This window comes from Tympanuchus pallidicinctus, unplaced genomic scaffold, assembly GCF_026119805.1.
Source record: "Tympanuchus pallidicinctus isolate F22 unplaced genomic scaffold, pur_lepc_1.0 scaffold3, whole genome shotgun sequence".
NCBI classification, from domain to species: domain Eukaryota; kingdom Metazoa; phylum Chordata; class Aves; order Galliformes; family Phasianidae; genus Tympanuchus; species Tympanuchus pallidicinctus.
Genome location: NW_026294747.1, coordinates 93,034,962 through 93,061,033, shown reverse-complemented (window position 1 = coordinate 93,061,033; position 26,072 = coordinate 93,034,962). Strand labels below are relative to the sequence as shown.

The following is a 26,072-nucleotide window of genomic DNA, read 5'->3' as shown; positions in this document are numbered from 1 at the left end:
GTCATTTGTGGTTTAGCTAAATTCATGTAATTCTATCTTCTGTCTGTTCCTGTGCATTGGGATACACTACATATAATATAAGAGAGCTCTCATAAAGAGTTGGCCAAGTTTCCTGAGTTCCTGTCATCACTTGGCTTTGTTTCTTTTAAAAAAAAAAAAGTGTTTTGTTGAAATCTTGTTCCTCTTATTACCATGTTTTTCACCTTTTTCCTTTCCTAAGAATCATAAACTTTGTCCTTCTAAGATCACTTCTACTAGAAATTTTCATCTTTCTGAGTTAATTTCTACTTGTGGCTTAGAGTCCAGTTCATTTTAATCCAGTGACCTACTCTTCTGCTTTTTCCAGCTCCTTTCTCAAAGTATAAACAAGTGAAATTAAAGTTCTCTTTCGTCAGCTTATCCAAGCCATTGTCCAGCCAGTTTCCATTTCCATTATGTCTTCTGTAGTGTTCCAGTTTTCCTTCTTTTATTACCCCTATTTTCAACCTTCTCCTGTATTCTAACTTCCAAGTAAATGTAGATGTCTGTTTACAAGGGACTGCTCTCACTCATTTGACTGGTATATTCTTTCTGAGTAAATAATTCTGCTCTTTATTACTATTCTAGTAATGATTTATTTCATTAAATCTTACTTGTTATGCCAGTTCAGTTATAATTTTGATCACATGTAAGGATTATCAGCTCCTCTTGTTTATTCCCCATATTACTGTTGTTAGTAAACAGACTTCAGCTGTGCTAAAAAGATTGGCCTCGCACTCCCTCTTCCTCTCCCTCTCCTCCTCCTCTTTTTATTTCCTTTTTTGAGATACATAGTACCACCTACTGAACTGTAGCACTGGGAACTTAACATGGATGATACTTTTTGTACTTTGTCATCATTTTCAGAGCTGGAGAGAAGCAGTAAATGTCGAATGTTCATAGTGTTAGAGTGTTGTTGACAAGATTGGTAGGGGGATATGTTTATTGTGTACAGTGGTAAACAGTGCATAAGGTTTTCAATCCTCTCTGCTTTATTTACCCTATTTCTTCCTGAATCAAACTAGCATATCTTGCAGTGTCACATAGCCTCAAGAAAACCATAAGCTAGAAACTGCAGGAGCTTGTTCCCATCTTGCAGCAAATACATTGACAATTCCATGTCTACTAAATTAGGAGAATATAACTTACTTATGATAGCTTTGTGGGTTTACTTAGTGTTTTATATTTTAACTCATAGCATAAAAAAAGCTTTTAACTATCATGTGAATTACCAAGAGAATACATTGTCATGATCCCCAGCTATTTATACTGTTTCTTATCCGTGACATTTAATTCACTGCTGAATTTATACTTTGCATGTTTAAGTACTGTTAAGACATGAAAGTTGTAGGGTTAAATCTGTAGACAGTGCTTTAAAGCTCCTATGATAATTGTTCTTAGGTATGTATTCCTTTACTGTGGCTCTTGAGACAACTGTTTAATAGACAACATTTGAATAATACAAATGTGCGGTTGGTAAAAATGGATTACGGTTTCAGGGTGGTACCAATGGGTGATATTTAATATTGAATGACATGTATTAAGACAAATGCTTTTATATATAATTTATTTGGCATTGTAAATGCATTTATCTTGTGAGATACAGACCCCCTGTTGCCACATGAAGTATTCTGGAAAGGTTCAGAGTAAATAAATAATAAAACCACTTTGATATACAATCTAACAATATTAAATATTAAGACTTTCACATGATTGATTTTAATACTTAATTAACTTATTTAAAGTCCAATGTAACTCTGTTTTTGTATTAAAGATTAGACAGGCAGAAGTTAAAATGCAGGAAATGTTATTAAATGGGACAAAATTAATTGCATTTCATGATCTTCAGACTCACTGGCTGTTAACCTGTCCATCAGTGCAGTGATCATGTTTGTTTTGTTCCGGATCCCAGCTGATGGTAATGTTAATCAGCTTTACCATGTCAGTCCATTTTTATGTTTGCGTCATTCTATTTTAATGATACATAATCTGATACATTTTATAAAAGAAAACAAACTTGCTTTATGCTAGTCGAAGTTTGTCAAGTTGTGCATTTTTCTTCAGAGTTAGTAAATGTTCCTTCTGAAATGTGTTTCCTCAAAGTGTTAACAACCTGTGGAAGTGCCTGAGTAGCATCCCTGCTGGGTTTCATTGCAGTTGGTTTTAACCTAGGTAGCAGGTTTTCTGTATATAAATAGAGGTGGTGGCAGTGGAGGGTTGTATGTTCTGTAAGAGGTGGGCTCAGATGAGGAAGAGCAGAATCACTCCATGGATGCTCAGCACCCTCTCCCACTTGGCCTTCTACTGAGAGCAAACCTGGGATCTGGGATTGCTTCTAGATTATTTGCAAGTCATCTGCACTCCATTGCTTTAAATATACACAATGCATGTTTATACTCCTAATATTTAATTTCATATCTACTGTAAAATATTTTTTGTATTCTGTTCTCACTTCAGTGTGCTAACATGCTTGATTACTTCATAAGCTGCAAATGAGGGGCAGAATTATGAACCCTCATAGCATGATGCTGTCAAACTCAACAAAACATGCACAAGACCATTACGACATCAGACGCTTTTCGTTGGGTCATTTTAATCAATTTGACTTCAGAGGGCAGCTAATTTATCACTTAGCTAAACAAGTATTTCCTCTACTTGTCATCAATTTAAGTAATTAAAATGGTAAACTTTGCTACATGGCATGAAATAAACGCCCAAAGATAATTTGAAGTAGGTAGATGATACAGTCTAATAGGATGAATGCAAAGTATTGTTCAAATACTTTCCTACACGTCAGTAGTTTTCAGAAATGTCATATTCCAGTAACACTGCTTGTACTGATATATACCCTTATATACTGATTTTAACCCTTAGCTTATGCAGTGCTTAGTTTCTTCCACTAAGATTGAACATTTGTTTGTTTCCTTTCTTCACACATTAAAGTTTTTACTTTTTTACTTTATTGTTTGGGGATCAGAGGATGACAGAAAACATGAATGAGACAAGTTCTCAGGATGTACCTTATTAGTTCAAGTAAGCCTGCAGACCTGACATTGTATCCTCTCAGCAATCTTAGTTTTCCTATGAGTGTTTTCAAGTTGTACAGGAAACTGGTTTGGAGACCTCAGTTGGAATTTGTGCAGTTTTCCTACCCCGATGCTATGGACCTCTTCCAGCATGTGGTTTCTCTTCTTTCGTTGAACCATAAGGGGAAGGGAAGAGAGAGCAAATGGGCATCAGAAGTGCTTCTGACTTCCCACTTCTGTTTTTCTGTTCAGTTACACGTTCTAAACAGCCATTCTCGTTTTGTCCAAACAATATGAATATTCTTCACTTGCTATGAGTTTTTGTATGTTTTGGTTTATCTTGTGCGCACAGATTGATTAAATTATTTTAAATTTCTATGCAGAGATAGATGATAAAGGATAACATTTCAGAATTGGTTTAGTTTATTTTGAAATTGAAATCATTCAGTAACTATTTTTGAAACAAAGTGTGTTACCTATATTTGTTTCAATAGCTACTGCAAATAAAGAGGTAAATTAAGGTCTTATGGCTTAAAATAAAGTACTATGTTTATGTTCAGATTGAGAACATGATAGTTTTGAATTTATGATATTTTTTGACAATAGAGTAGTCTTGTATTTCGCTCATTTGGTAACAAATAGTCTTGCTGCTTTAAAAAACAAACGAATAAACAAAAATACCTCTATGAAGTTTGGTTTTGTTACGAGCATTTCAACTTCTGATTGAACGTTCATTATGATTAGTCTATTACATGAACATTTATTATAATCAAATCACAGAGGACTCTGCTGTTTTGTGCTCTACTGGCTATAGTGATATTCTTCTATGTTTATATAATACATGCTTTTGCCATGTTTTGCCCAGTTCCTGTCTGGGTGACAAGTGCACCATTCACACTTCAGCTAAAATAGAAGCAAATCTCACAGAGACTTTTGACTTAGTCTTGTATTTCTAGCTAGCAGATAATTAATAGAACAGGTAGTTGATTTCTGTTATGCAGAAGGAGGTTGTTAGTAAGGTGGAAGTAAATGTTAGTAAAGTTTTTCCTAATGAAAGCAGGCTGATATTTTATGCTGTGCAATGGACTGAGGAGGAGACCATGTTGGAGTGTATTATAAGATGGTATCTCCACAGTTTTTTTTAATATCCAGAAGATTTCCATGTTTGTGTCTTTAAGCCAATTTCATGGGATTTTGGGTTGTTTCTGTTGAGAACCTGCACTGACAAGTCACAGGTTTACCAACAAGGTGCCTTTTCTACTGTTGAAAACCAGACTGGGTTCATTCAACGTGGTCAGTGAGGAGTTGACACATGGTGCAATGGACTGAGGAGGAGACCATGTTGGAGTGTACATTCTTAAATAAGAATGAAATTATTTAAATCTTAGTTTGGTACATCACTGAGAGTACTACTAACAACCTACTGAGGGAGATCAGTGAAATGCCTAAGGACAGTTTCTAGATAAAGACACATGGACTTCCATGACCAAATACAGTCTTTTCAATGTTCACAAAGACTCTTACTGGCAGTAAGCATCCTGCAGATATTTGCAAATCACAGAGAGCCAACCAACATATAAGACACCTCAGGTAGCCCATCAGGAGCATATATTCAAAACTCTACTTTTGCACCATTCCAGCAGTTCTGCTCTTGAACAGTTTTTAACAAAAAAAGAAGCCAAGAACTATCAAAACAAACATAAGTAGTGATCATGGATCAAATAGACAAATTCATGTAACTTCATAATGTGTGCCCAAACCTTAAGAAGAAGGTATTTAAAAGTGATTCGAGAACATAGCCCAGTTGACACATAGGTGGAGGCATCTGAGCTCTGGGCCATGTGCTGGATGCATCCAGAAGTACTGCAGGGCTTTCTCTGCTCTCACACTTAGAGAGAGGAGTCAAACACAACACTTATCTGCCTTGGGCTCACGGGTGGGTTCATGTCTCCTTTCATTTCCCTAAACGAGGTAAATGTTTCTTATGCAGCCCTAATTATGTTTCCATGTATATTAAAGAATAGTAGAACTCCCAGTGCTGGGAAGGGTGCCTGCTCTTCGTCTTTTTTAGGCCATCATGTTTGAAGAAAATTAGTAGGAATAGATAATAAAGTCACTGTTAGCTCTGACTGAGAGTCTAGGTAGGCAGTATCAAGTCTTGTAAGCTAATTGAATTTCAGAGGATTTTAATAACATTTTTATTGTTTCACATTGAAAATGCTTTTAACTTACATCTTAGTTAATATGAGCAATATGTTATAGGCCATTACGAATCAACCACAAACCTGTAAAGAATTAATCTTTCTCAGAGTAAGATCCCGAGAGTAATCATAATTATTTAATAGTTTGCTTTGTTCTTTCTTAGAAGAGCTGAAAAGAACTTAAGTATGGAACTATAAAGGAAATTGCTTGGACTATCACTAAAGCTAATAGTGATACTTTTTTTAAACACTAATCAAATGTATCCATAAACAAACACAAGTAACTGATTAAATCACCATTTGAGTATCAATAGTAAATCTCTTTAGCTTTAAAATTGCTGTAACTGACTGTAAAGTAAATTATGGCTCTTACATGTTGTAAAGGCATGGTATTTGGGGAGTATTTAAAAAAAAAAAAAAAATGAGAGAGAGAAAGAGAGAAGGTAGAAACAGAAAAGAGGACAAAGAAGAAACTTATCAGAGCCGATTTCTTACTGTATTACTCATACGAATGAAAGAAAATGTAAGTCCAAAGCACATTTTTTTCTTAAAGTGGTGGCTGGTAATAAGGAGATTTTGAGCCTGGTTCTCGGTCTGAAAAGCTAGTAGCATTGTGCCTTACTTAGATATATCGTGAAGGACCATGACAACAAAAAGTTAAACTGTAGCAGGATGGTGTAAATGAACTTTTAAAGGTCATGCCTTAGAAAGGCACCAGCAGTGATACAGCAAAGACAGCAGGAGAAGCCACTAGAATTCCAACAGGAGAAAAGTGTAAACATATCTTTCTACAATTTTTTCTTTAAATAAATAATCAACTTTTAATTGTTACAAGTTTTTCATTTATTTATTTAAAATATCAAGTAATTTTAAACATCTGCCAGTATTATGTAGTCATAGGACTGCAGGCAAGCATTGAGATATTGTTTAAATAACTAGTAAGTTTTCAAATGCTTCTCTCGAAGTTATTATTCATGAATTTCCTGTGATTATGGTTAATAAATCACATACAAAGCATGTGAAGTGTACTTGCATTCGTAATGTGTTTTTTGAGATCATCCAAAGACTTGTTAAAGGCCTTTCTGTATTTGTGGTGCTTTTTCTCTAAGGCCATGATTTAGGTTTAGTTTGTGTAGCAGTGGTAATGAGAAGATGGTTGGGCTGGATGATCTTACAGGTTGTTTCCAACCTTGTGATTCTATGATTCTATGATTATTTGATTGTAAAATTTGCCATAAATATGTACCACTGTAAATGCAGGCAGTCCTGCCTTCCCTCAGTTCTAAGCACCATCAGATAATGTTTTAGCTAGAAAGTAGCAACAGGTGATCATTTGTTTATTGTTAATAAACTGAAGTCATTAAGCGTACGTGGTCAGTGCTTTATAGGAACCATAGGAAAAGCATAACTAAAGTGATTTTTGAATTGGTAATATACCAATCCTGAAACTGTAGGAACATACCTCTTTGTATATTTCTTCTTCAATATGGTTTTCTTGGAGTTAGAAATTTAAATATTGTAAACTAAGCAGCTACAGGAGATGATACTTAAAACTAAAGTGGCAGCAACAGGCCAGTGTTAGCTCAGTCTCTCAAGCTGTTAATAAATTGCTGTGTACTGACCAAAAAGCTGTCTCAAAAAATGTATTCCTGCATTGTGATAATGCACTTGAAAGGTCATTTCTCTGTCTTACCTCTCTGACCATAACACCATCTGCTTCTCCCTTTTTATTGGCATCCTGTTTTTCGTTGCAGCAAATGTTAGCTTAAAATGTACTTCACATGAGTTTCTAACATCATTCTTGGTCATTCGTGTGTTACTGATTTGTATTCCATTCAGACTGTGATGATGAACTTGTATAACCCTCTTGTTGGGTTTTCACTGACCTGCTTTATCTCCTTTTGTTCTTAATTTTGGGAAGAACTTCTTTATAAATATTAACTAATTAGCTGATTAAGTTTCTTCAAATGTTTCCTTAACATCACCTTACTACAAAGCTAATAGAAATCTTGATTAAACTGAAATCATCATACCAATCAATACCTGAGTTTTCTAAAATATAAATATGGTTAAAAGAAAAATGTTTTTCTAGGATGAGGTGTTCTGAATCCAGAAGGATGTGATGTTGGTTGTTACCTCAGCTTTGCTCTACAACCTTCATTGTTCCTACAGGCTTTGCTCTACAACCTTCATTGTTCCTACAGCCTAGCATCAATTGTTTTTGGAAGGAGATGGAAAGGGGAGTTGAGAAAACTAGAAAAGGAAGGAGAGAGACTCTTGCCACAACTCAATGTCCCTCTAAACAGTATATGCATTTTATTTGCATGTGATTATTGAGAGCTACTATAACAATTCTTTTGGACTTAAGTAACAAAATATTTGAAGGGAAATGCCATTATTCTTCTATTTAGCATCTAATGATGATTTTCTACCTGGAAAGTAAGGAAAGATTTTTAAGTATTTTAAATTGTGAATTGTGTTATTGCAAAGTAATTAAAGAAACACTGTTTGTTTCTTCTTTTCCTCCAGATAAATATCCTTCAGTGGAAATTATTGCCAGTATGTATCAATCTGTATCTGAAACCAGACACCCTTTGCAAACAGAGGAACAAGAAGTAGGCATTGATCCCTTGCAGAGTTACTTGAACAAAACAGAGGAAGGTGAGTTTTGTATTTCTGTGGGGACGTTTTATTTTAACTTTATACCTACAAACATAATGTGTGGTGATGACTATACCTGTCATAATTTGTTTAATTTTCTCAATGAAGTTGACAAGAAAACTTAAAGAACATTTCACAGTTTGTGTAGTACACTCTGATACTAAGGAAAACCACGAAAAGTCAACTTTCAATTTCAGACAGAAACATTAGCCAAATGTTTAATGCTCTGTCATCCTTTTTTAATCATAAACCCAACACTGATTTCAGCATAAGAATATTGAAATAAAGCATGGCTTTGAGTTACTTTTTGAAAGATGGGCTCTTTCACAATTGCTCTGGTTCCAGGGTTTTTTACCTCTTTATTTATTCAAACTGTGATAAAGTGAAATGCATTATTTTGGAAGAGTTTATAGAAATAAAAAGGGTGATTTTCATATTTTTTGTTTGACCTTCTTTTGATAAGAATATTGTCATATATACTTATTTTTTAAAATGCTGAAAGTTGAGGTAGAATGAATAGACTCTTAACAGCAGAAGCTACTTTGTAACCCGAAATAAATTTTAAAATGCGATGTAATGAACAGTGAGAGCAAAATACTTGCATAATGCAATGCATGCCTGCACAGCTTTTCTTTTCTACTTATTTGCTAGTGGTGACAGTATACTTGGTTCGAAGAAAGTGATAAGCTTAACAAGAAGCCAAGATCCTTGTCATGAAAACATTCCTCAAGTACTCAGACACAATGGCACCTTAACTACCTGCAATTTTCCAGTCATTGAGCACATGTACCAGGAGGGCAAACTAAAAAATGTGTTTTAAATTACTGAGTTGAAACAACTTTGTCACATTTCTTAAGTCCCTCACTCACATCAACCATTCTTTGTGGGTGTATCTGTCTATAAATTTTCTGTTTACTAGTGCTTAATAAGAAAGCTATGTCAAGATTTGCTTAGTCAGTTTTACTAATTCAGTTTAGAAGAAGCCAGTGCGTTGCTTTAAAATACGTGAGTAAAACTTGATTGCTCCTTTGAGGGTTTTTTTTGTTGTTGTTGTTTGTTTGCTTTTTCTTCATGGCTTTATTAAGCTTTTTGAGTATCAAAAAGTTAGAATGAACATCTAGGGGATAGTATTTTAAAACCTGATGATTAAATTAAATAGCTTTTTCACGTCAGTGTTCTTCCTCTGTTATATTTGACATCTTAACAGTATAAAGCCATGTTGGTCTGACAAACTAAAAGCAATTTTATAAGTATTTCTAGATACTTGAAAATAATCCGTTGCAATAACCTAAAATAAAAACTGTTTTCCTGAGGAAGTATAGTTTGCTTCTACTTTACACCAATCAAGAAAGATGAGCCTTTTCTTCTGATTTTTTTCCCTGAAATTATTGGAAATTTTCTCAACTCCGCTTCAAGGAAAACCAAGATTTTTATCCTGTTAAAAAAACTCGGTAAATTAATTTTAGCCTTTATTGTGCCAGAAATGATTTGTTACCTTGACTGAAAAGGTTTCTCGTTTTTATCCCAACCTTAACATCTCTATGACATACAAAGTTATTGGTATTGAATTGATGTTTAAAAGTGCCATTAATTCATTTACCCCAAATGTTCATTAACAATGTAAATGTATGCTGATGTTCTATGAGACAAGGAAGTGACTAATGACTCTTCGCACTAACAACACTTAAAATGAATAGAAACTTTAGATAGCTAATCTTGAAGTAATCAAGACCCTCATTCAGCCTGGCATCTCTGTATGCTCTAAAACAGCTGTCAACTGTTAAAAATATATACACAACACCACATACGCACATGCAAAGATAAAGATATGTAAATACATGGTTCCCCAAGTCATAAAGGTTACCAACTATGGTACATTTTTGATGTTCTATCTATGTAAATATTTTATATAAAGCATCCATTTCATCTTCATTTTTGTGATCTTTTTTTTTTTTTACTGTGAGACACATACTGCATTTTAATTTGAAACTTTATATATCCAAACTAAATATTTGAAGTTTTAATATTTGATTTTAAATAAAACATATATTTATGCCGTGTTACGTCTTAGAGCATCAAGGTATGGCATTGTTTTTGTCCATCTGGCCTGGTTACAAGTTCAGAATAAGGAAGTAATCGGTGTTTTGCAAATGATGTATCTAACTGTTGAAACAAAATAATTAATACTTAGGGGATGGATGGAGAATTGTCTCAATCCATATTGTGATATATATGCACAGCCTTTCTTCCTTTTGCGTATGCATTTTCTAACAGTAGCTCTGCAGCGTATTAGAAAATTGTATAAATCCTTATCTCATTGAAGAAAAATGTGAAGTCCCACTTAAAAATACTGTAGTATACTATGAAGATGGGGAAGATGCAGCCATTTCTTTAATACAAAAAAGACCTTGCATAGTTGAAGTTGCTTGAATTTAGCAAAGGGATTCTAATTTGTGAAAGCTGTGTTTAAGCAAACACACTATTGCTTTAGTAGGAAAAATTGATCAATGTTCTATATAATATTCTGAAATACCAGGACATGTTTGAAGCTGAGCTGAGTGCTTAAAGGATTACAGTGGAGACAGTTATAGAAGTCTTCACTGGGATGAGGTAATAAAGCACACCACTGTTAAGTACACTGAAAATAAGTACATAATAATAGCGCTAGTCTGATTTGCTAATGTATGCGGAGGACTGCGTTAAGTGTTTGTAGCTGATACTGAAATGTAGAAATGGGAGAAATAATGTCCAGTCGAAATTGTCTCCCAAGGCACTCATAGAAAAGAAACCTTGGAAATTTGTGGATTGTTGTTAAGTATAACTGGCTGGAAAACAATATACATAGATCAGGTTTTTTTCATTTACGGTCAGTGAGGAAGAATGTGGTGGATGGGGTTCCAGAAAGATGTTTATTTAGTCTAGCAGTACTTATTGCTTTTATTAAAATTTCTGCGAAGTTACAGAAGGAAAACATGTTTTATTAAAGATATGGCTGTTAGCACAGTGAAGGGCTAACACTGAATTCAAAGCATTTTTGAGATTTTAGATAAGTGCCCTGTGAATAATAAGATTTCAGCAGGAGGATTTAATGTTGCAAATGCAACATTGATAGGTAGACAGATTGTCTATCTCAACAAATAAAACTAGAACACAATAGATGAGGTAAATCTAGAGAAAGATCCAGGTATTCATATAAAGGTTTGTTTAACTGTGGTTCTTTGAATGTTGAATTACGACAAATCATGAGAATGTGCTTGTTTGCAATTTTACAAAGTCAGGTTTCTAGTTAACAGTTTACAAGCTGTTAACTAGGCTACAAACTAGGTTTCTAGTTAGCAGTCAAGAGTTTTCTTATTCTCCTGCAATACTTAAATATTAAAAAGAATAGGATATATTATTTCAGGTTTTTTTTATTTTTTTCAATATAAACGAATGCATGTTCATTGCATATATTCAATCATATATGCTTTTAAATTGCAGTTTTAATAACTAGCAAAAATTATGAGAATGGGATTCTCATTTTTGCAGCCTTACAATTCAAATGGTATTTTTTAATAATTTTAGGAACGTTTTATTTGTTTTTTTTGGTTTAACTTTTGGATCTTAGTGTATTGTCATTTGCATGCTTGTACCTATAACTTTTTCCTTACTTTTGACTATAATAAGTAGGTGTTATCTTAATACTTTTTGTGTTCAAAACGTTTCCATGGTGTTGTTCATTTTATTCATTTCATTTTGTATGATTCTAGTTATCTTCATCAGAATAATATGGTGAATCTTTTTGGTCTCCAGATGACACTATAAACAACGAATACAGGATGGGAAATTTCAGAAACTTTACTCTTCTACTTTATCCTTCTGTGCTACATCTAACAAACACTTTGTTCATTTCCAAATGCTTCAGGTTTCTGTTACATTTGAACAGATTAATTAGGGTAACTTTCTGAGCTGCAGTAAATTTTTACTCAAAGTTATAGAACTCTCCACATTCTGACACAAGTTTTGAAGAATGTAGTTGGTAGTATTCCCATTTCATTCATGTAATAAGAAAGTTGATCCTCTAAGGACAGACTGGAACAATGCATTTAACACTCTTCAATTTAATTTGCTCAATATCACAATTAATACAATTAAGGTCACTTGAAACTATTAACGAATTGGGTAATTTACTTTAACAATGTCAGTGTGTTCTCACAATTACATTTGCTTTAATTATTGTACAAGCTATTATTTAATAGCATACTTCAGATAGAAAAATGTAATGTGTTCTTTGTTCTCAGTAGAAGAAAAGGGGAAACCTTTAATGGGTAGAGTGTTTTGGACTTCCTATTTGGGGGGTATATTTCTTGTCTAACAGCTTTAACTGGTGGTGAGAAAAGAGAAGGATGGCATAGCTGGAAGGATAAAGATAACTATTAAAGTGTACGATTGATATTAATCTAGTTAAAATAGATCAATTGCTCACCTCACACTTACCATTGCATCCCTTGTGATTTTCAAGGCTGTCATGAAAAAAAAAGTGAGATAGTATAAGAACATTCATGTTTCCATTTTGACCTTATTCTGTGAGTTTCCATTTTTCCTTTTGGAAGAATTTTTCTGTTCTGGTATAAACCTCATTACCTTGATCACTACGGAGTCTTGCTGTATAAAACCATACCTTACATCGTAGTTTGAACAACTTGATTTATGCCATATTATACAGAAAATATGCAAAAAGCAGAGGGAAACGAAGTAACAAAATAAATGTTCACCTTCAGAGAACCAAATAAGAGGCACGTGCTATCAAATAATTTCCCCAAATTTTAAGTATGATTCACATGGGGACTATTTTGATCTCAGATACATCCTTTTACAATCATTCTGGTGTTAAGAGAGTTACTGGTGGCAGAAAATTATTGTCTCCTATTCAGTCAATAGCTATTCAGTCTTATTATTTTCTACCCTTAAAATCCTCCTCAGTTTGCCCTGTATGGCATTCATCCACATCTGTGTTTTGAGAGATCACCTCAGTGGTTACACGTATAAGAAACAACCACAGAGGTCCAGACCTCTCTGTGTGAGAAGTACTTTCCTAGGTGAAAGCAACTGAGAAAACAAATACAGTGAGTATTTGAGGCTCTATTAGTTTTATATTAATATTTTTCTACAGTGTGTTGTATGACATCATGTGTCACATAATGTATGTTGTTTCATCTTCTCTCCAGAGAAGGAAAAGTATGTGGGGTACAGCATTGTTCTTAAGAGGCCTCACTGTGTCCCAGCAGCACAGCTCTTTCTAGGGCTCATCGTTCAGAGCTGCTGGGGCTTCTCTGCCCAGGCTTTGCTTCTCCATCACAGGCACAGGTGTAAAGATTGGAGGTGTGCTAGAGAGAAAAGTACCATCTTTGATGTGCTTTGTATTTTATGAATAATAACAGGAAGGTTGTTACATCTTCGAGCACCATATGCTAACATAACAAGCATTTTAATATTAATTTACTAATAACAACTACTGTTTAGTTTGCTTTTGATTGAGCTGCAACAGGATTGTAGTGACAAAGGCTATTGAAGCTACACGGTATATCCTGAGTTAACTCAGTCTGTCACTATCTCCTTCTTAAAGATCTTGGTTTTCTCTTCAGGATTTAGTTATACTGCAGAGTTCTCACTAATCAGATGCAGACTGTGTGTGTGCCCGGGGTGGTGTGTGTCAAACACAGCTTCAGAGTAGAAGTCCTTGAACTGAAGTTCTTTCAATGCCTGTTGGTCCAGAGTGGTCCAGCTACATGAATTCCAGTTTTGAGATAATGTGTTACAGATAATCAGCACAAGCACTATGTAGGAAACCTGTGTTCAGTGGTTTATAAGATATATGAAAAGACCTTTTTATTTGGCAGTGTCTGTAGAAGCAGAATAAATCTAAACTGATCATTTTGAAAGTTCTCCTCAGCATCACTGCACAGAAAGTAAGGCCTGCCTCACAAGTAACACTGGGAATCCTCCTCTATTCGGTCTTGTCAGCTGGGAGCTTCCAGTTCTTTCCAGATGCCAGCCTGCCCAAATACTGGCATAAATTACTTATCAGTCTCATCATTCTCTTAACTCCTCATGTCCTTACTTAGGGAAATGCTGGTTTCAGTGTTTCTTTTTCCTAGCTTCTCCCAAATCCAGGTTAAAGCTTATCTAGCTAGCTCTCATCTTGTTTCCTATTATATCTGTAATATAACATATGTGCTGTAAAAACAAATGGTGCAATTTGAATGAAAAAGAAAGATTTTTAAACTAAATTTCATATGCTGATAGAAGCTTAAAATACCAAGCTGAAAATTCCATTTTAACTGTAGTGACCTCTTGACATCCATCCAGAAGAATCTTTTTAATAAAAACTTTATAAATTTAATGTGAAAACTTCATTATTAAAAGTTATACAGAAGTCGGTGCAATCATTCTTTGAATGTTTTACTCAGATTTGATGTAAAAATGTAGTATGAAGGCTAGTATATGTAAACACTTCAAATATTAAGTGTTTGATGCAGTGATCAGATTATGTTAAATGGCTATATCTCTTACGCATGCAAAAGGCAGGTTTTCTCAATTTAAAAAAATTGAGCTGTACAAGCTTGATTTTCTTTGTGTATGTATAAAAAAAGGCTAGTAAATCAGAATTCTAGCTGAGGCCAGCATGATTGGTACAGGATAATAATTAAATGTTTGTGTTCCCTTCTGTCCTTTCATTCACAAGACTGTAATTTACAAAGCTGTTTGTAAATTGTATGCAGCTAGCTGATATTACATACCCCTGCACCTGAGATTAAGTGTATGTTTAAACATTTTGAAAGAGTTAAACTGCCACAGATTTGATTATATTAGAAATTGATTGCTCTATATAACAGAAATCTGTTAGCATAGACAGAATCTTTCCTACCTTTTGTATTTGTGGATGTTTGTAAAAATCTGGAATTCCTTATTTTAAAAATTAAAAAGTTTGACATGCTTTTATTTAAGTGATATTACCAAGTGATACTGCAGAGCTTCAGTTTTAGGCTTCTCGTTAGCTTGTAAGCCTTAATTCTTCATCCACCTTGAATGCCCCTGTCGTCCTTTGTGCACATGCAGAGCTCAGAGGTGTGGGAGAGGAATAAAAGTGCCATCATACCAAATAATTTTGTACTACTTAAAATAAGTTAAATGTGTATTAGTTATTGACAATCTGGCCTTTTAACAAAGAAAAATAGGCCTACGGTTAGGTTGCCACTGCTACAAACTAAACAGCTGATACTTTAATGAACAACATACTGAGGGCCATCCAGGACATAAGGCAAATTAAGCAGGTTACAAACTGCATATCTTCTGTTTAGATATAGGAGATCTCCCCAGCTCTGACAATTAGCTCTACTGATCAGGCAAGCAGACAGACAGAAACAGAAGGAGGCCATTTGTATCAATTTGAGGAACAGAGCTAGTAATGAAGTAAAATATTCCTACCAGATATTTTCAACTCTGCTTTGGAACTGATATTTCTAACTGCTGGTTTCATCTTAAGAATAACAAACAAATAAATATGTGCTGCTTAACAAAAGCATATTTTCTCTTGTTTACAAATTGAGAGCAAAGGAATAGTAATACTTCTTACCCACAGGGTTTTTAAAAAAGGAGAAAACATTTTCTGGACATACAAACAAATATGGATCTTGGTAACCTGACAGCTTTGTTTAAACGTTGAATTTGAGTTTCCTTTCATGAAAATCTTTTCAAAGTACAGCAATTCAGCTGTGAAAACCTGAATACATTAATGATGACAAAGAACCTCTGGAATGAGCCAACATTTGTTTTTGTTCTTTTACAACATTTCCTGATGAATTGCACATACAAAAGTGTTGCAGGTTATTTTAATTTTCCTTTCTTACTTTGATAATAAATGTCTCCACTGTTTACCTTTTCAGTTAAAGTATCTTATTATTACTAATCAGCTTTAATTATTTATAACAAAATGACTGTGAAAGATTTTTCTTTGATGTAGAGAAAGTCAGGGACCTGATCCTGATCCTATTAAAATTAATGGCAGGGTTCCAAATGACGGTAAAGGCAATGAGCCTGAGTGCCCTTATTGCTTAGGTGAAGCAATAATTCAGCCCATGATACTGAATTTAGATTCAGTATTTGGATTTCCTTAATTTTGGAAGTGTCCAGATTTCAAGTATTTGGTCTCATGATTTGACTGCTCAGAAGCAAGAGTACATATAACTGTTAAAGCCCCGGTCTTCATTTTGCACATCAGATATGAAGAAAATGAAAAAAAAAAAAAAAAGAAAAAAAAAAAAAAGGAAAAAAAAAGGGTAAGTATACAGGATTGTTGGAGACTATCATATCTCTAAACAAAAATAAAGGCTAAAACAGAGGGAATGAAATGTGTAGAGACTTACTATTATTTTTTTTTTTAATTTCTTCCCAGACAACAAAATAGCAAACCAAGCTACTGTATAACAATAGAACCATTGAGAGTCATGGTTTGGTGGGCATAGTGGGCTTTGGTTGACGGTTGGATTTAGTGATTATAGAGGTCTTTTCCAACCCTTGTGATTCTATGATTCTATGATTTTAAGTTATACTGAATACGAAGTGAGATGTATCAGATGCCTGTATGTGAGCTGATGTTTAAATCATTTTATATAAGTGAACTAATTCTGAGTTTTGTTTCTAAATATTTGAAGCCTAAGATTTATATCTGTGTATATATATATACACACACACATTCTGAAAAAATATTGAACGCTTCTGTCAGAGTCTAGAATACATTTTAGTATTCACGACTATCCCTCTTCAGCTTTTTAATCATGTCAGAAGTTTGGGTCATTGCAACAGTAATCATGTGACTATAATGTTTCAAGTGCAACACAGATGACACGAAAGAATATAGCAAAATAAATTTATTTTTACTATTTGTGACAATCGCACAATCTTACGATGCAATTTATGCCCCATAGCTTGATCTGTTTATAAACAGCAGTGGAATTTTAGGTTTTCTTTTGAATCTCTGTGCTTACTTCATCTTGTTAGAAGCTATCTCATACCAGAGAAGCTAAGAAATGAATTATCATATCCATATGTATAATAATAACACTCTATATTCTCATACAATCAGAAATCTGAAACAGGCAAAATGATAGGCCTGATTCATATATGAAGTCAGGTTCAGAAACTGAACCCAGATCATTCAAGGTTCAGAGAGCTACTTCAGTGACCATGCTGTTCTTTGTTTCATGCTTCCTTTGAGTCAGGTAGCTAATTCACTGAAAAAAATCATAAATTTGTTACATATCAGAGTACACCCACGACATTTTCATGTTTTGCATACAAACTTACAATAAATATGTACCTGTCAGTCTTCATGAATTTCAGCTAAAAAGTACTTTTGGTAACTGTCATATAGAAAATATTTTCAAAGAAGCAGATCAGTGTCACCTTTTCAGTATTATAAGTTATCACATAAAGTTAAAATGTTTTAAATGTGTTAAACTCTTCTCTAAACTTTGGTAAACCATAGCAAAATATGGATGTATACATGTGAGTTACTATTAAAACGTGTTTTGGCCACAAGTTTAAGGAATGCTGCTCTAACTTGGTGACATATTTACCAAGGTTGATTTGGTTTTATATCATGATTTTCTGCCTTGGCACTGCTAGCTCCTATCTTAAAAAGAGTCAAAATAGTAGAATTTCCTAAGAGAATTTCCAAAGTAAGCACTGCATTCTGCTCTTACTGTTTCATTCTGCCATTAGGTACTGTGAGCATTGACATACTGTGTTGGCTTGACGTACTGCTCAGTGTCATTTGTGAATCAGTTAACACAGTGCTAGCTTCATGTTTCCCCTGCAACTCCTCTTGAGATAAACGGAATACCTATGTTTTTGATATTTATTGGAACATAGGTAGGAAGGTTAAAAATCATATTCAACTTCTGTAAAATATAATGGCCACTTAAATTTTTAAAAATTTCTCTAATTTTCTTCTTTTAAATATCTTAAGTCTGTACAAACAGTTGGTAGTTAAATGCTTCTGCTTGAATACTGGAGAGAAAAGCAATAATATATAAACTGGGATAGGAGGTCTGCATTCAAATTTTTTACCAAGTCCCAGCCCGTTAAGTGCAAATGGGACCACATAACCAAAATGCTATCAGTAGCCCTGTGTGATAAGTTTATCCACTAAAATTTGGATATTCCATTACAAATTAATGTTTTTGATCTTCCTAGAAGTTAAAAGGCACAGAGTTCATCCAGATAAAGCTTTTATGGTGGTGATAATCATTTTCTTCTGAGAAACTGGATTTATAATGGAATCAATGATTTAAACTTAGGAAATATGAACTGTATGGTGTTTCAGTTCTAAGTGCAATTGAAGGAATAGCGTTCTCATGTAAGACACTTGATGCTATAATTTTGATGATGTGAAAACATCTGAGTTTCATTATGCATACTTTCTGTGTGTAAGCCATAGTATTTCAAGGCACCATGATCATTGCTTTTGTTTACTTTTCATCTGAAATACTTAAAGGGTGGAGCAATGGAACATAAATCTGTCCATTAGTGGACATTTCTACTTTGCACTCAAATGAATTTTCATCAAATTTGATTTGATGACTGGTGGCCAGAGCACATGCTATCTTAATGGAAAAGGGAAGCAAATTGAGAAACAGGACTACCTCCAAACTTCTGTTACCCAGTATTAACTCATTCTTTATGAAGTACAAAAGGAAATACTGCTTTGCAAATGCAAACAAAACTCCATTCTGAATTATCACAGCAATATGTCCACAAAATTATCACAGAAGGATTAGAAGGGACCTTGAGAGATCAAGTCCAACCCCCCCTGCTAAAGCAGATTTTCTGCAATAGGTTGCACAGGTAGTCATCAAGACAGGTCTTGAATATCTGCATATACGGAGACTCCACAACTTCTCTGAGCAATCCAAATCAGCTACAGTAAGAGATTTCATTGCCACTTCATTGGGATTTCCCATTTCATTGGGAAATTTTAAAGTATTGATTGTTGGTATTCTAAAAATAATGCTCATGCAGATTAGTTTGGTTCTTTTACTTATTTGAATAGATAAATGTGATGTAAGTCAGATATTGTATGGTAGAAGATTCAGTTCTCTTTTGGGATTCTTGTGACTAACCAGTCAGAACTTTTATTTTCAATATTCTGGAATTAAAATTGAAGGTTTTCAGATGGAGACATGACAGTTTCAGCTTTGGCATTTGCATAAACTAAAGTTACACCATTGTAGCTGCTTCATCAAGAGAATGTTTCTTTAAATAAGTTGCTTTGTAGTGTACTTTTATTAGAAGTAAATTTCTATTTTGGGAAAGTAGCATATAAAGCCTGTATTAAGTGCTCCATTACTCCCGCTCATTTATTTAATTTCTGCAGGAAAAAAAAAAGTTATTTCTGTGGGGGGAAAAAAAAAACAACATTGTCTGCAGCAGATTTTTCATTCCAGAATTAATGCCTTTGTGATACTCTAAGTCCTCTAGACACAGCAAATTTGGGAAAATAGCAAGTTTTCTTCTATTTCTTGTTCATAACTCTCAGTTTAAATTTCAGAATCATATGGAAAAGTAACCCTGCATTTGGTTTCTGACTTCAACATTACTTATCTAAGTACAATTTTCTGGTTTTGCATATTAATCTATTCCTTGCTAAAACTGTAGCTCAGAGGAACAGCTTTGAAACTTTTGAACCTACCATTTTATTTTTTTTTTTTTTGTAAAGTAATATATAAAGTTGAATTTAAGTTGGATATTCTACTAACTGTGACAAACTGCTAGCTATAAAATACGTAAAAATTTGAGGATGTTGAGTTGATTGTCAACTGATAATATATATACAGAAGTTGCTCTAAAAGTAACGCCTCCTATTTATTTCCATGGAAACTTCAACATATTCAAAGGGGGCAATAGCATTATTTGATTGTGCAAATTCTCAGCTACAGATCAGTCTTCTCACATCCACTGTTTGGTCATCCATAAACATTCACCAAATGTTGGTGAATATCAGTGGGTGCTATTTTTTCCACATGAAGGAATTCAGTTCCACACCTTTGCTTCATGTGCACTTTCACATCAGATACCATTCTGTTCGGCTGCCCCTCTGCTGCCATCTGACGCATGTCAACAACATGTAACAAAACACTGGTGGGAATGTTCAACCCCTCTACTACCATACCACCAACATCCACATCATGGACCAATGTAATAAAATGGGAGGCATTACTTTTAGAGCAGCCCTCTTGTATAAGAAAGTGACAGTAAATATTTACAACAGTACTGAATCTTAAGATAGAAAGTGTTAACATCTGAAAATCATGTAATAAATTACATGTACAGAGGTGGTTTATTCTAGCATAAGGGACCTCTCACACTATGGATCCTACAGCAGCACAGTGTCAAATTTCCTGAAATTTTGATGTTTTTTTGATTTGGGAGCTTACTGTAATGACACTGAGTCTTTGCAGCAAGAGAAGAGCAGTTCTTTAATAATTTCATTCTGCCATGCTACAATCTTCCTTGGAAAATAGGCATAATTAGTAATGATTAGAAATATTATTAAACCCACTTTTAAAGTATAATTGAAACTTGGAAGGTTAGTTGAGACACCAGAGGTCTGCCATGAATCATTGCAAAGAGAACAAAATTGTACCAATGCCATGTTTAAATACCTGCCAGAGCCCCTACTGGCTTACCACCTTATTTACTCTTGATGACTCAGCCCAAGCTGCTAGAAGAAAGTTTGTCCAGCTTGTTAATTCTTCGTCTGTTTAAGTCTTTGACCCTTAAGTTTATAAATTGACACCATTTTGCACCAAAAGTGATGAATACATTTTGGGACATGTTAACTTGTTTTAGTGGTTCTCATTACCAGCTGGTATTAAGTCCAAATCTTGTTACTGTTTTAATGAAGTTAAAGAAAAGCAAAATTTGAGAGTGTCAGATTGGGTTTGATTTTTTCCTTTTTCAGACCATATATATCAGTGCTCCAAAGGCCTGTCTTGTGGCTGGTTCAAACAAAATAGAAACACATATAAACATGTAAAAGATCCCATTCTGAGAAATATCGACTAATTTCAGGCAAAATTCTTTTCATTTGATGTTTACAAATAGCACTTTTTAAACTTTGCCTAGAGGTAGGGAGGGAGGAGCATTTCAAAAATGAGATGTTTAAGTAAAATGACTACAAAAGGATGTAATCTTCCATTTTAGTGTATTTCTTCTGAATAAGTTATGCTCTAATAAAAATTAAAGAGCAAGTTACATTTCGAAGATCAGGTCATCGTAATTCATTGACATTAGGCCACATAACTGAATAATGTCTTACTTCAGTGAAATACATCAAATGAGATCAACAATTATGACTCATAAACATGCCTCGCAGGCATAAAGCAGCAGGGAATTAGCATGTGAGGCTGATAAATATGCATGTAAATAAGCTCCCAAAGGAATAACATGGGTTTGATTGATAGGTTTAGAATTGGAACATATGTAAACCCCTTTATTCCTCATTCTGGTGTAGCTAAGTAAAGATGCGTTTTACTTGTTAAAAGTTTCAATAACTTTGTAAATCTTAATGCCACATCTGCTTTTGTGTGTGCAGGCACGTGTGGGTGTCACTTGTGAGATTGATTGAATTGTCTACAGGGTAGATGCCCTCACTTGAATTGTAGTGTTTGTGTATGTATACTGTAGTGCTTGTGTATGTGAATGCACATATATGAGTATTTGAATACTACGCACTAGGAGGAGTGGAGCAAAACATTATTTGAGGATTATGATCAGAACGTGTAACTTTTGAAGCTTGTTTTATAAGTAAAAAATTGAGTTGTGAGTTTTGGCATATTCACCGGTATATTTATTTTTGCAAATCCTTTCTGCATTGAAGGTAATTACTGTTTATATCACAGAAAGTTCTTCTAGTGCTGCCGTGTTTAAAAGTCTGGCAGGGATTCTTTATTTACTTCCATTTTTGTTGGCGTCTTGCAGCTTGAACTCTTATCTACAACTTCAAAGTACCTATCACAGCAGTATCTTTATGTTTGATCAGCTCAAGTGTTTATGCTGTGCAGAGATTTACATCTGTATTGTTAGAAGTGTATATAACATACTTTGTGTTTATAAAACATTAATACTTTGGTTTGCCAAATATAGACCAATTGGTTGCCATGTCATGTGACCTAGCATACATCTGCTTTATTACCATTCCCTGCTATTAGACAGTAGAAACTTTTCCAACTGATGCACTCGCACTGATGTTACATCATAATATAATTATGCTAAAGTAATCTTAGAGCAATGGCATGTGATATGCAAATACATTTTCAATATTATGAGATATGTACCGACTGTAGATTTTAGTTGGGTATGTTTTATAGCTAAAATAGTCATTCTGAGAAATTTAAGATGGGATTGGTACCAGAGATTATCATTGTTCACATGTGAAAAACTCTGTTCTCTAATACTTGTCTTTTGCTTACATGTACCTTTCTGTGGAAATAAAGGTTGAGCAAAAAGACTTTCAGCTGTTCACATTTATAGAGTAGTAGGGAATATATTTTCCAGTTCCGATCAGTAAATTCAGGAGCTACTGTTTAGTTCTGAAAACTGGCTCTTTTTGCTGCTTAAAAAGAAAAATAAAAAATAAAATTGTAGCACTCAGAGACATCAGAATCGATTCTAGTGTGGGTTCTCATGAAGCAATTTATAGCTACCCTGTACAATTTATATAGAAATACTCCAACACCATAAACTGCTTAACTCAGAATGTTAACAGGCTGTGACATCAAGAAAAAATGAGCCCTGTATATAGCCATGGGGAGGGGGGCAGCAGAGAGGGATTTCGTGCAACAGAGATGAATAAGCAGATTGCTGTCTGGAACTCTGATGGACCATGTTTCTAGCTGTGTAGCACTGTCCTTTTTCACAGAGCATGCCTAGATATCTCTTGAGCCAACAGAAATAAAAAATATAACACTTTTATTTTTTCTTTTTTATTTTTTTTTCCTTAACAATGTGCCCTTTTTGCACGCAGGACCTTGACAGACTGTCATTCAGTTTCCACTCCCCATGAGGAATGTCCTTGAATGGCTCAAGAGAAGCCAGAAAATTGTTACTACGTATTTTTCATTCACCTCTAGAATTTTCCACATTTTATCCAACATGTGTGAAGCCACTGGGAAATATGGTTAAATGAGTTAAGCAGACATCACCCATCTGTGCATCTTAGGGAAAATAAAAACAGTGCTGTCCCTTGGAAATCTTTCTTGGTACATAACCAAAATCCAACAAAAAGCCACCAGTTTGAAGCTAAACCTAGGCAAGGCTCTTGTAGAAAGGAAGGGAGAAGCACTTTGAAAAAGTTTGCTTCTACCTCACCCCCAGTCTTCCTGGTGTGTTGCCTTTCATAATGCAAGGTGGTCCTGGCAACTGGGCTCTTTTGGAATTCCTGAAGGCTATTGGGCACACAAGAAAACACACCTACAGATCCTACCTACTTCAGCCAGTGTTAAAAACCTGGCATTCAGCCTCAGCTCTGAATTTTAGTCAACGCACAAGCAAAAAATACCCTTTTGTAGGCTTTGCCCTGTTTGTGCAAGTGTTATATAATTCTAGATAGAGGGCATCTTAATAACTATACATTTCCAAAAGTCTTGAGCCACCCATTTACATTGTTCATTGTTATCCTTTCTACTACTAAAGTGACTGGTAATTTGTATCTCTCAAACGGTTCCTGCTTGGATTTCTCATGTACTGAAAAGTCAGATGCCTGACATTACTGTGTAAAGTTAAGTGCTTGGGGTTAATGAATGGCATTAAATTTTATGAGGTCATGTCCAGTAGATGTTAAAAGAAGCTTAAGGGAACTTTATCACTGATAGAAATTAACAGTTGGCATGAAAGAATGCCTGAGGGAATTCAGTTCTAAGCAAAAATAAAATTAGTGGTATAAAAACTAAAATATAGAGTCATTGTGATTAATGTAAACACTTTTGTTAGGTAATTGGTTACGTGTTGCAGTAAAAGAAATGAGACCTCACAGTTTGAAAGGAAATAATATTATTGTATTTAGAAAGCAATTAATGCTTGTAGTCAAATAAGAAAAATCTACATCACCTACAATATTTATATTCTTTCAGTAAACATATAACCTTTGGGGCTGTATTTATCAAATAGTCAAGTCTCCACTTATTTACATTAGGTTTTTCTTTGGGCAAAATGTGTTTTCCCTAGTGGAGTATGTTATTTTGTTTCATTAAACCTTTATTTCTACTCACATGCGTTGCTTATATTACAGACCAAATGAGTACATACTGTGTGCTGAAGTCATCTAAGGTTTGTGTTTTGGAGTGACTGACGGATGGCATGAAAATTCTGTTTAAAAAAGAAAATGGCTACATTAACTTATGGATAGATCTGTTTTGCATAATTATGTGGGGAACTATTCAGTAATTACACTAGTATTCACATGCTGTAATTTTCGTCTTCTTTATTCGCTGTCATTCCAATGAGAGGAAATGGAAAACTTATTCAGACATACATCCTTTCTTACTCTGCCTTACAACCTGCAGTCACGGTGTATAGTACTTTCAGACAGCATCTGTACAGCTCAGGTAAGACAACGATTGTCTTAAATTTGATGTTCACTGCGTTTAAATTCTGCACTCGATCTTCCAAGTCTAAGGACCCTTTGGATACGCCTGAGTGACTTGTTAGTTTCACATCAGTTGAGGTCTCTGCTTTCTGGACACTTGGAGGTAACAGTGTCAACCATGATGAGAACATAGGGCTTTATGATTAGGAGTCAGTTTTTGTGGGAGAGCTTCTTGTCTCTGTGGTTGTACAGAAATGTACCTACTCTGTTATCCAATATAGCAAATCACCACCACATCCCTAATTTGGAAAGGGAAAGCTGAAGAAAAAGTGAAACTAATTTAGAATGTGTTGTCCCTCAGGACTGTGCTGTTGCTCTCTTCTGTTGCTTTTGTGACTTAGTATGAAGTAAATACCTGAATCACATCTTGTCTCATTTTTGTTATTTGGTGCTTGGTCAAAAAATCCAGTGTCAGATAGTTAGTGTGACCATCTGCTTGGTGACGTGTTCATTTTGCACTCAGGCTGTTATCACTTTGGCTAATAGATGTGGTGTGTTTTCTGTCTTAGTGAGCTGGTATGACTATCTAGAAAAACTGACTGCTCCTAAACATTTGTCCTATTATTGTGTAAAATAATCATCAACCTTTTAGAAAACTTGAGTAAAATTGTAGTCAACAAAAAAAATCCAGTTATACTGATCTAATTTTGAAGTCTTGTAATGCTTATATCTCCAAATAACTTCGTACTTGCATCCTTAGTTCCACTTTGAAGCCCTCCCCCGAGGCTTTACCTAGTCATTGGCCTCACAGGAGGGTAAGAAAGAAGAACGGAAATCTGTCCCATGATGAATTTTATACTTCTGCCTGGAAAAGTTTTATGGGGAATTTTTCTCAATACCTACAGCAGTGGGACTGTTATTCTACAGCCTACCCTACATTATAGTGAATAGAAACGTTTTGTCATTATGCTTGTCACTGAGATGTATTTTTATATTCTGACGTTGCTGTGGACTTTCATCTGTTAGACATCTAGAGCTTGCTGCTAATGCATATATATCTTTGCTCTTCAAGTTTCTCCAGATCTGTCATTTACAAAATGCATCTGCTTTTGCACCAGCAAAGTACACAGTTGGTGCTCTCCAATTAACTAAGGCATGATTTAAAAGAATTTTGATTAACATCTAGTGTTTTCATTATGTTTTGGCATATTTTGATTTGACAGTTTAAAAGCTCTAGCTCAGTACTTCCTTTATACAGTTCTGTGGTATTTTTCTCCACTAGCAAAATTTATAAAAAAATCTAGAGTCCTGTTTCATTTTAGAGTCTTCTGAAGTATGTGTCTACTGGACACATAATGTATTCTGAGAATTAGCAACCTTACTTAGATAGCCTTATATTAGGAGCCAAGAGCTTCCTGACATCATCTTATACAGCCATGTTATACAAAGCCAGGTGGTTTTAGGCTCAGATGTCCTTTTTTGGTGCAAGTTCCTCCTACATAGCTGATTGGATTGGATTAAGGGCTATTCCATCCAGAA

General features: G+C 34.6%; 1 protein-coding gene across 1 annotated transcript in view; it reads left to right on the top strand.

Annotated features, from left to right (window-relative positions):
- Positions 1–26,072, top strand: part of TBC1D5 (TBC1 domain family member 5) — a 293,599-nt gene that overhangs the window by 112,703 nt on the left and 154,824 nt on the right. Inside the window, exon 2 of the mRNA XM_052695951.1 lies at positions 7,775–7,906. Within this exon, the coding sequence (XP_052551911.1) occupies positions 7,775–7,906 (132 nt within the window). The remainder of the gene's footprint in view (positions 1–7,774; positions 7,907–26,072) is intronic.